At 47.3% G+C, this 12,038-nt stretch overlaps 1 protein-coding gene across 1 annotated transcript in view; it reads left to right on the top strand.

The window, feature by feature from the left end:
* Positions 1-10,897, top strand: part of NMRAL1 (NmrA-like family domain containing 1) — a 12,362-nt gene extending 1,465 nt beyond the window's left edge. The window contains exons 2-5 of the mRNA XM_006757895.2: positions 4,790-5,028; positions 7,358-7,607; positions 9,088-9,278; positions 10,607-10,897. Coding sequence (XP_006757958.1) covers positions 4,790-5,028; positions 7,358-7,607; positions 9,088-9,278; positions 10,607-10,786 — 860 coding nt within the window. The 3' untranslated portion in view covers positions 10,787-10,897. The remainder of the gene's footprint in view (positions 1-4,789; positions 5,029-7,357; positions 7,608-9,087; positions 9,279-10,606) is intronic.
* The last annotated feature ends 1,141 nt before the right edge of the window (positions 10,898-12,038 follow it).

The following is a 12,038-nucleotide window of genomic DNA, read 5'->3' as shown; positions in this document are numbered from 1 at the left end:
AGAATTTAAATATATATTTTTGATAATTTAAATATTTTATAAAAAGAAATGGAACACTGAAAAAGGAAGATATTCATGTTAGAGATAGTAAGGTGGATTAAAAAGGGGCCACATGCTAACCTGACCAACTCAGAGACCTAAAGTAACCACAAAGGATAGAATGAAATTAAAAAGTCCTAACTAAAAGCAGATTATGGCAGGTAGTTGAGTCCTAGGACTATAGCTTCCTTGACCAACCTACCTTAAGTGAATCTATTATCTTTTTGCATCTAAGGTAACATACTTTTTTAAAAAAAAATAATTCTTTATTGTTGAAAGTATTACATTTGTTTCCCCACACACACCATTGGTCCGTCCCCTCCACCCCTCCCTGACCCCTCCCCCCATCCTAGGCCTTTAGGACCCTATTGTCTGTGTCCATGAGCCGTGCATATATGCATACAAGGTCTTTGGTTGATTACCTCCCACCCACCCATCCACCCTCTCCCTCCTTCTCTCTGAGATTCCGCACTCTGTCCCAGGCTTCCATGTCTCTGGTTCCACTCAGTTCATCAGTTTATTTTGTTACTTACATTCCACATAGGAGTGCGATCATGTGATACTTGTCTTTCTCTGACTGACTTATTTCACTTAAGCATAATACTCTCCAGGTCCCTCCGTGCTGTCTCAAAGGGTAAGAGGTCCTTCTTTTTTACTGCTGCAGAGTATCCCATGGTATAAATGTACCACAGCTTTTTTATCCACTCACCTACTGATGGGTACTTGGGCTGTTTCCAGATCTTAGCTATTGTAAATTGTGCTGCTATGGACATAGGGGTGCATATATTCTTTCTGATTGATGCTCTGGGGTTCTTAGGATATATTCCTAGAAGTGGGATCACTGGGCCAAATGGCAGTTCCATGTTTAATTTTTTGAGGAAACTCTATACTGTTTCCCATGATGGTTGCACCAGCTTGCATTCCCACCAACAGTGTACTAGGGCTCTAAGGCAACATACTTTTGAAATGTTAGAGTTATTGAACAATGGGCCTTAAAAGGACTGACTCCATTCTGTCCCTCGCCCTCCATCTGAACCGTAGGCACTCCATCTTGTTCCTGTAATCTCCATTTTGTAAGAACTGCCGTTTAAAATTTTCTGCTAAACACAGATGGTCTTTTGTTCTGTTAACTCCAGGAAGTAACTAAACCAGAGAGCCTCCCTGATAGAAGTAACTCTGCTATTTCTAGCTTCTGTAAGCACGCTTGCTCGAATAATGGGGAAAATAAGACATTTTGGGGGAGGGGCTAGCAATCTGAATCTGTGTCAGTAACCTAATGTACATTTTTATCAGCCTATAGTCTAGTCATGGCCTCCTCTTAATTATCTGGTCCGTCCTTGGTTCCTCCCATGCCAGGTGTCTTCTGGTTATCTGAGCTATGCTGTGCTCAAGGCTGCAAGCTTTCTACACGATATCTGCCAAGCACACTGACCCCATCCCAGCACGTGTTTTTGTGGGTTTTTTTGCCTTTATAAGCTAACCCCTAAGTTCATTGGGGGCCATGAGGTTTTGGAGAGACCTTAGTCCTCTCACGGCCTCCAGCGTTTGCAATAAAGACTCCAAATTCGGCCCTCTAACTGTGGCAGCTTCTGTTTGACTCACTGAATTCCAATATAACATTATCCTTTTTTTCTAGAATATATTTTTATTGATTTCAAAGAAGAAGGGAGAGAGAGAGAGAGAGAAACATCAGTGATGAGAGAGAATCATTGATTGACTGCTTTCTGCACACCACCTTTTGGGGATTGAGCCCTCAACCCTGGCATGTGCCCTTGACCAGAATTTAATCCAGGGCGCTTCAGTCCACAGACCAACAGTCTATCCACTGAGCCAAACCAGCTAGGGCTGTTAGAGAGAAATGTCAACGGGAGAGAGAAATATTGGTTGCCTCCCATATGAGCCCTAACCAGTAATTGAACTCACAAGCTTTGGGTGTATGAGACAACACTCTAACCAACTGAGCCCCCTGGCCAGGACTTCTTAGATTTTAATGTATAAAATAAGCTCTAGGCCCTGGCAGCGTAGTTCAGCTGGTTAGAGCATTGTCCAAATGTGGGTTTGATTCCCCGTGAGGGCACATACATGCATCAACCATTGAATGCATAAATAAGTGCAACAACAAGTTTCTATCTCTCTCTTTCTCTCTCCCTAAAATCAGTGACTTTTTTTGTTTTGTTTTAAAGCTGCAAAATGTTCATTCTCCAGAGCATTTTCGCAATCTGTTGAAATTTTGCTTCCTGGTGATGTCATCAGTTTGGCTTAAATAAACTTAAAAAAATCATCTACAGGTTTGGATGTTTCTTATGTGAACACCTACTAGCAATCATTCCCCATTTCCCCCAATTTTCCTCGGCTCCTGGCAGCCACAAATCTTTTGGTGTATAGATTTCATTTGGTTATTGTTCGTAATGCTGCTTTAACATTCATGTACAAGTTTTTGTGTGGATGTATATTTTCAATGTTCTTGGGTATATACCTCTGAGTAGAATTGCTGTATCATATGGTAACTCTGTGTTGAGCATTTTGAGGACCTGGCAGGCTGTTTTACAAAGTGACTACCATTTTACATTCCCATCTGGACCTGTATGAGGGTGATTGCAATTCTGCAATTTGCCTTTTCCACTCCAGGACACATGGGCACCAATCTGAGCCATACATATAGGTCTGCCACATTCTTTTTAGTGACTGTGTATGGATTTATCACTTAGGTAACCAGAATCCTACAAAGGACAGTTTGTCTATAACTTTCCATCCTTGGAGTAGTGCAGCAGCCACTGTTCTTGTACTTACAGGGATGGGCAAAAGTAGGTTTACAGTGGTTTGTTTGGAAAAAAGACATGCAGGTTATGATTATTACAGTAGTTTTATTAACTCAAAAGGATGTCACAATGGCACAGTAAACCTGTTTTTATGGAAAATAATAAGATAATTATATATGTAAAAGGCTAAGCGACCGACCGTGACTGGTAGGTATGATGCGCACTGACCACCAGCGAGCAGACGCTCAATGCAGGAGCTGCCGAGCTGCAGTGACTTGGCAGTGGTGGTTCTCAGGTGACGTACCCTGGAACCAGAGAGGAGGGAGCCTGATTCTGGGGTGCATCACCTGAGAACCATCCTCTTGCAATTCAGGACCCCTCGGGGGATGTTGGAGAGCCAGTTTGGGTCCTATCCCCACAGGCCAGGATGAGGAACCCCTCCTGCCCGAGTGACCCCAGCTCACTCTGCAGACGCCCTTGGAGCTGCGGCGCCCCTCCTAGGTGTGGCTGGCTGGGGAGGGACCGCAGGAGGTTGGCTCCAGGGCAGGGGTGGGCAAACTTTTTGACTCAAGAGCCACAATGGGTTCTTAAACTGGACAGGAGGGCCGGAACAAAAGCATGGATGGAGTGTTTGTGTGAACTAATATAAATTCAAAGTAAACATCATTACATAAAAGGGTACGGTCTTTTTATTTTTTTTTAGTTTTATTCATTTCCAACGGGCTGACCTGGCCGTAGTTTGCCCAGGGCTGCTCCAGGGTGTGTCTGGCCCATCTCGCCCAGTCCTACCCCACCGGCCACCTTCTAATTAATTTCCTTTCAATGTGCATGAATCCATCCACCGGGGCACAAGTTAAATAATAAAGAATAACCTGTTTCACGTACTCACAACACTAAACATACTTTTGCTCCACCATTTATTTATTTATTTATTTATCTTAATCCTCATCAGAGGATATTTTTTCATTGGTTTTTAGAGAGTGGATGGGAGAGGGAGAGAGAGAAACATTGATGTGAGAGAGACACATCGATTGGTTGCTTTCTGCACGTGCCCCTGCAGCTGGGGTACATGCCCTTGACTGGAATGGAACCCGAAACTCTTCAGTCTGTGGGTTGATGCTCTATATACTGAGCAAAACCAGCTAGGGCTGCTTCACCCTGTATTTATGGATGATTTTTATTTCCTTCCGTTTGATTATTTTAATTTTTGTAATTTTCTCAATCTTTTTTTTCCCCGAAAAGGTATAGGTAATATTTTATTTCTTAAGCTAAGTGGTGGGTACCTGAGTGTTACTGTCCCTTTTTGTATCTGTAAATATTTCATAATGCATTTTAAAATTTTTTATAAAAGGTATAGGTGTGATGCCTGCTAAAACATGGATGAACCTTGAAAACAGGTTGAGTGAAAGAAGCCAGAAACAAAAAGCCACATGTTGAAGGAGTCCATGCACATCTGTAGAGACAAAACAGATGAGCGGTTGCCAGGGACTGGAGGGAGGAGAGAATGGGGAGTGACTGCTAATGGGTATGATCTTCTTTTGGGGAGGTGAACATGTTCTAAAATGGACTGTGATGATGGTTGTACAACTCTGAATACACTAAAAGCCACTACTTTATGCACTTACTTTTTGTTGATTGATTTTTAGAGAAAGAAAGAGAGAGAAACATCGATTTGTTGTTCCACTTATTTATGCATTCATTGGTTGATTTTTGGATGTGCCTTGACTAGGGATGGGACTTTGGTGTATTGAGACAACGCTCTAACCAGCTGAATTACCTGGCCAGGGCTACACGATACACTTCTAATGATGGTAAATGAATTCTGTCTCATGAAAGCTGTGATTTAAAATCGGTGTAAGGCAGTTCAATGAGAGTGAGGGGTGACCAGTGTCTTGGGCGTCCCGCTGTGGTGGAGCATTCCCTTTGGGGTATTAACCTGAGCAGGACTCCCAGGCACATTCGACCCTTTAGGTCTTTTTGACTCTTCGCAGGTGCCCAGGGGGGCTCAGTGGCCCGGACGCTCTTGGAAGATGGGACATTCAGGGTTCGAGCTGTAACCCGGGACCCTGGGCAGAAGGCAGCAAAGGAACTGAGGCTACAAGGTGCAGAGATAGTGCAGGGAGACCAGGATGATGAGGCCAGCATGAAACTGGCTCTGACCGGGGCTCACGCCACCTTCATCGTGACCAACTACTGGGAGAACTGCAGCCAGGAGCAGGAGGTCAAGCAGGTGAGGGCAGGCCGGAGGGTGTGGGGAGGCTGAGGCGAGTTGCAGTGCGTCTTAAAAGGAGCTCCCAGGTCCCTGTTGGTTCCTTGGAGGCAGTTTTAACTTGCCTGTGAGACTCACTCTGACTAGGACCACTGACACTGCGGTCCTTTACCCTCACTTCCATGCAGCCCTCCTAGATTTTGAGGCAGGTAAGAGGAGGCTGCTTTCTCATCCAGTGACTTACTTTTATATTCATGGACCATACAAGTCACCCTTCTTAAAGTGTGCAATTCATTGTTTTTTAACATATTCACAAAGTTGTGGAGCCATCACCCCTACCTAATTCCAGAACATTTTCATCACCCCAAAAAGAAACCCTGTACCTGTTAATAGTCACTCCCGACAGCCCCTCCCCACAGCCTCAGGCAACCACTTACTTCCTTTGTCATCCAATGACTTTTTATACTTTCTAAAAATCTAACTCTATTGACCCATAATTTCTTATAATATAATGTACACATTTTAATTGTACAGTTTGATAAAGAAAATTTGTTTCTTTAACCCCTTCCCCAACAATTTTTTTGTTAAAAACGTTTTTTTCAGACTAATTTTTTTATTTTGGTTCTATATAGTATTTTTGATGCTGGTTATGAAAACAGTTTGTAACTCGTCTTCCTATAAACCATATTTTTTTTACCATATTTTCTTAGTATACTCGTCGACGACTGAAAAAGAACATTTTGTGAAAACGAGTATACACGTTTCTGCCGGGGAAGGGGTTAAAAATGACATTTTTATTAAAAGTCTTAAAATGAAGAGATAATGATTAAACACGGGTCTGGAATTAAAAATGACAATTGGTTAGAATTCTCTTGGTTAGTCTGATAAAATTTGAAAGTAAATAAACCCATATAATTGCCTTTTGATAAAGATATATTTCCATCAACCCAGAAAGTCCCCATGTCCCTTTTCACATGTTTTGTTTCCCTTTATTCTGTTTTCCACCCAGATTCTCCCTAGTTAGGTGGTTATTGAACCTAGATGGTGGTGGCAGGGATATGAGAGGAACCATGAGAGATGGCCATCTTTTTGTCTCATTGAAGATCAAGACACTAGCAGAGAGCCTGACACATAGAGGACACTCCGGTCTTTGTGGAAGGCATACTTGGTGCCAGAGGAAAGGCCCTAGGCTGGGAGTTACACACCAGTTTTCAGTCCTGCCTCATCCACAGCTATGTCTTTGGACATGTCACTTTCCAGCTCTGGGCTTTGTTTTCTTCCTCGGTAAAGTAAAGGGGGATTGGACTGGATCACTGGCCTCCAAACTTGTTTTTAGCCCTGACCCTTTCTTTGGTTGTATCTTACATGGAAGTTCATTCCATAGAGAAGACAAAGACAGCGTCTCTGGTTGAAGCAGCTCTCGTCACATCCTGATAACTGTATTAGTGCCCCACAGCTGCCGTAACAAGACCACAAGCCAGGTGGCTTAAAACAGTGGGAATTTATTCTTTCTCAGTTCTGGAGTCCAGAAGTCCCAAATCAAGGTTTTTGACAGGGCCAGGCTCCTGCTCCCTCCAAAGACTCTAAAGGGGATTTTGTGCCTTGCCCCTTCCAGCTCCTGGGGGCTGCCAGTTCTCCTTGTGGCCACATCACTTCATTCTGCCTCTGTCTTCACATGGGCTTCTCCGTGTCTTCTCTATCTCTTATAAGGACCCTTGTCTTGGGTTAAGGGGTAATCCAGGGTAATCTCATCCCAAGTTCCTTAATTATACTTGTAGAGACCTTTTCCGAATGAGGTTACCTTCACAGGTTCTAGGGGTTAGGACGTGGACATACCTTTTTGGAGGCCACCAGCCAATCCCCTCCCTACACAACCTTATGCAGCAGGTAGTATTGTGGTCCCCGTTTAACTGACGAGTCCAGAACGGTTAGATCGCTTGTCCAGCATCGCGTGGTGCAGTGCAGACCAGGACCGGAACCCAAGTGGCCTGTGTGCTTCACCACTAACTGCAGCACCTCCCTCGTGGAAACCTGGGCTCTCCAAGGAAGAGGACTTGGCAGCAGGTTGCACATAGATGGGCTGCAGCCAAGCACATCAGAAAGTGAATAATCCAGATGATCTAGAGAAGTGATGCAAGGTTCTGTGGGCGGTATAGGCTTACAATCCCGTGTTGAAGGGTAGGATAGCATGTGTGAGCATCATTCTGGAAGAGGGGCCTTATCTGAAGAGTAAGTGGTGTCTGGCTCTTAGCATCAGGCACAGTGGCAGCTTGTGTTGGAGAGCCGGGATGTGATTGGGGACACACATCCTCCCTCCTGGCTTTGCGGTGTCTCCTTTCCTGCCATCCAGGGAAAGCTGCTGGCCAATTTGGCCAAGCGCCTGGGCCTTCACTATGTGGTCTACAGCGGCCTGGAGAACATCAAGAAGCTGACGGCGGGGAGACTGGCAGCAGGCCACTTTGACGGCAAAGGAGAGGTGGAGGAATATTTCCGGGACATCGGTGTTCCCATGATCAGCGTGCGGCTGCCCTGCTATTTCGAGAACCTCCTCTCCTACTTCCTACCCCAGAAAGCCCCGGATGGGAAGAGCTACTTGCTGAGTGAGTGCCCTTCCTCCTTGAGCACCTGCTCTGTGTGGCACTGTGGCTGTCTCAGGAAACCATGAGCTTGTCTTCAGGTGGTTCCGGGCCTGAGTCCTGGCTCTCTCGTTAGGTCTGTGACTGTAAGCAAGGCAAGAAGCCTGGCTGGGCCTCTGCTTCCTGCTCTGTGAAATGGGCATAACACTCACTTTCACGGGGGCAATGAGAAAACCTACAGAGACGTGGTGTTACGGTCTTTGTCTGGTGGGAAGCTTTACAGAGACAAGTGCAGTTATTGTTATTTCTCCTTCAAAAATGAGAGGATTCGGAAGACGAGACCCAGTTGTACGTTTCACAAAGCGGAAAGCGCTCTCTTCTCAATGCCCATACTGGACCCTGGCTTGGAGGGAATCTTATACAACTTGTGTCTTGTCTGTTAGCCAGTGGATTAGAGCAAGACGCTCAGGAGGCCCGAGTGGGAGGGGTGAGCCCTCTCAGCGGGCCACCCCCACCCCTTTGTGTGTAAACACTGGCTCACCCTTTCTCAAGACCTGCCCACCAGTGAGCAAGCAGTCTGGTCCATGTGTTGGCACATGGGCACCACCCTTTATAGTTTGCAGAGCTAGTCAGAGACACCCCTTGTGTCCTGATTTAGACCTTCATCCCCACAGGATCCCTGGGTGATCTGAATGGGCAGTTGCTATGGCCCCTTTTCATAGGTGCGGAAAATGGCATGGTCCAAGTGCTCACGTCTAAACACTGCTGTCCCTCTCCATCTACAAAATCACAATTTGGCAGCTGGTCATTCTCTGGGCCAGGTCCTGGCCTCAGCTTGTCAAGCATTCCTGTCGGTAGAGTTGGTGTTTGGCGAACCCACCCACGGGTTCGACATGAGGAATTCAGGATGTGGCCAAGTACACTCAGGCCAATGTTTTGGGAGCGGTGGGCCCAGGAGTACCACTCTGTTCTCAGGGGACCTTTTGAAGCCCCTTCCTTTCCTGCCCCTTGTCCTCCCATCTCAGCCCTGAGAGAGGTTGGCCGGTCCAGGGTTCTCCCCACTCTAAGAATGGAGTAACCCAGGCTCAGAGGTTTTTTGTTTTGTTTTGTTTTTAAATATATCTTTATTGATTTCAGAGATGAAGGGCGGGAGAGAGAGAGATAGAAACATCAGTGATGAGAGAGAATCATTGATCGGCCACCTCTTGGCATGCACCACACTGGGGACCAAGCCTGCAACCCAGGCATGTGCCCCAACCAGGAATCGAACTGGGACCTCCTGGTTCATAGGTCGACACTCAACCACTGAGCCATGCTGGCCAGGCTTGAATCCCATTTTCCAATTCAGTTCCACTGCTGCTTCTGCTGACATAGATACCAGGAAGTGTCTAAGTCATGCCACGTGCTGATCTGTGCAGATGTCCGGTTGGTACTAGTCTCTACCCCACTCTCCCCTCCAGGACATGTCATGTGCCAGCATGTCTCTCCTCCCCTTCTCCCCCAGGCTTGCCCATGGGTGACATACCCATGGATGGCATGTCCGTCACCGACCTGGGCCCTGTGGTACTCAGTCTGCTGAAGATGCCAGAACAATACATCGGCCAGAACCTTGGGCTCAGTACCTGCAGGCACACAGTGGAGGAGTATGCTGCCCTGCTCTCCAAGCACACTGGGAAGACCGTGCACGATGCCAAGGTGAGCCCCTCGGCCCCTGCTGGTCATTTCAACCCCCCAGGAGGGCTTTGTGGGTAGTAGGAAGGGGGATATAGGACTAGGTAAATCTGAATTCATCACAACTGTGAACATCCATGCTGTGTTGTTCTTGGGAGCCAAGTATGGCTGCTGAGTGAAATTTCTGGCATAAGTGGTTGACCACGTGGGGAGGAAGGTTTCCAGAAGAGGGGACAGCAGGGGCCGAGGCCAGGAGTGAGAATGCAGGGCTGCTGGGCTCCTTTGGGCTGTGCTTTGAAGGAAGAGAAGAGGGAGGAGGCCAGAGAGATCCCCCCCACACACACACACACCTGGCCTGGCTGGGCGGGCGGGAGGCCCACAGTACCCTCCTTTCCCCACCGACCTGCAGCCCTCTGGTCCAGACCCCGGGTTTCTTGTTGTCATTCCCATTATGAAAGTAAGACCTTCTCATTAAACAAAATCTCATTAACACTCTTAGGTGTTAAAAGACAAAAGCTACTGCAGAGCCCCCAGACCCAAATAGAGTAATGATGGGAGTTTGGGGCCAGATAGACCCCTGCAGACTGGGATCCCAGTCCCTGCCCTTAACACCTGACAGTGTATAACCTGAGGCATGGTCCCTGACCCCTCTCTGCTTGTTTCCTTATCCATGAAGTGGGTGTGTGAACAGTGTCCTCTGCTTGAGTTGTTATGAGGATTGAATGGAATAGACCTGGAGCTCAGCACAACAATGTGCACAGAAAAAAGGCCCTAAGTGGCCGTGTGTCACTGTGTCAACAGAGAAAAGCTTGAGGCAGGTTGTGGAGGATCTGAGGGGTTCTGATCCAATTCAGTCTGGAAAGGGGAACAGCTTTGGTTTCTGAGCAAGAAAGTGATGTGAACAGTTCTGATTTGGAAGGAACTGAGGTTTCATCTCAAGATCTTAAATTGACCCAGAACCATGGTTTTTAAACTTTTATTTTTATTATTTTTATTCAAAAATTTTATTGATCTCAGAGAGGAAGGGAGAGGGAGAGAGAAACATCGGTGATGAGAGAGAATCAGTGATTGGCTGCCTCCTGCATGCCCCCCACTGGGGATCAAGCCCGCAGCCCAGCATGTACCCTTGACTAGAATTGAACCCGGGACCCTTCAGTCCGAAGGCTGACACTCTATCCACTGAGCCAAACCAGCTAGGGCTGGTTTTTAAACTTTTAGAATGGTTTCAGGTGGACTTAGCAAGGACCTTGGTAGGGACTGGGGTTTCCCCCAGCCCCCACCACCTCAGCGGGATGCTGAGATGTTGATGGATCCTCACAGACCTCCCCTCCCCCCGCCCCCTCTACTTCCAGACAACCCCTGAGGACTACGAGAAGCTTGGCTTCCCTGGCGCCCAGGACCTGGCCAACATGTTCCGTTTCTATGCCTTGAAACCCGACCGGAACATCGAACTGACCCTGAGGCTCAACCCCAAGGCCAGGACACTGGATCAGTGGCTGGAGCAGCACAGAAAAGACTTTTCCAGGTTGTGACCCTGCCCACCTCTCAATGCCATCTAGGGAGAGGGGAGGCGCAGTCACAATGATCCTTTCTTATGTTACAGAAAAGTTTTTTTTTTAAATAAAAACCATTGTTCTCACAGATGGCTTCCAAAAGAAAGGGGCTTTGTTTCTGGGACTTGAGCTGGGGTGGCAGCTGCTGGGCACTGATTCTAACAGGAGACATTGAGTGGTGGGGGGCCAGTCCTCTCCTGCAGTGACGGGGTGCGAAGGCGGAAGAGGTGCTTGGTAAGACACACAGGAGTCAAATGCAGCTTTAAGTTTAGTCTAACAGTTGTGAAACAGCACTGTGACCACAGCCAGGGCGTGGCTCTGACCACCCTGTTCCACATTTGAAATTCACTCAGAAGTGTGAACAGAGCCCATGACTCAGAGGACTCCCCCCGCAGCCACTCAGAGGACTCCCCCCGCCAGCCAGGAGCAACACTTTTTGACATCCCTGCACACACACCCTTCGTCTCCAGAAAGCTAGTAAGGTCAATGGTGACAGCTTATTCCTTCTTTGTGAGGGTGGGGCCTCCCCTGGGTGCAGGCTCAAGATGTGCGTGATCGTCAAAACAGGCTGGGGGAAAAGCACACGGGATGTGGCAGGTCTGTGGCCCCAGGTCACCATAATTGGACACTGCTGAGAAAAGGTGATGCTGCTTGCCCTGGCTGGTGCTGCTCAGTGCTTAGAGCACAGGCCCGTGGACCAAAGGGTCTCGGGTTTGATTCCTGGTCAAGGGCACGGACCTGAATTGCTGGTTCACTCCCTGCCCCTTGTCTGGGCATGTGTAGGAAGCAGCCAATCAACGTGTCTCTCTCACATCAATGTTTTTCTCTCTCTATCCCACTCCTTCCTTTCCACTCTCTCTGAAAACCAATGGAAAAAATATCCTCTGTTGAGGATTAACAAAACAAAACACACACATACACACAAAGGTGACACTACTTGCAGCAAAGACTAAGAATGAAACCAAGAAGTAACCCTGCTTTGTTTGTAGAGCCCACCAGGCATTTGGAGGCAGGTGGTGCAACCTTCCATTTCCTGTTCACTTGAGAGAAAAGGAACAAAAGGCCTAGAGAACACAGGCTACTCACCCAAGGCTCAATGGCCAAAGGTGCTGTGGCCGCCTTATTTTCTGTGGATTTGTATAATCTCCATCACAGCCCTTTTTGCTCCCCTTGGTACCCAGAGACTCACGGGGAAGGAGTGGTAGTTCTACCAAACTCATGCCATCTGTTT

Source organism: Myotis davidii, unplaced genomic scaffold, assembly GCF_000327345.1.
Source record: "Myotis davidii unplaced genomic scaffold, ASM32734v1 scaffold555, whole genome shotgun sequence".
Classification (NCBI taxonomy): domain Eukaryota; kingdom Metazoa; phylum Chordata; class Mammalia; order Chiroptera; family Vespertilionidae; genus Myotis; species Myotis davidii.
The sequence above is the reverse complement of the archived record's forward strand: the minus strand, read 5'-3'. Positions and strand labels throughout refer to the sequence as shown.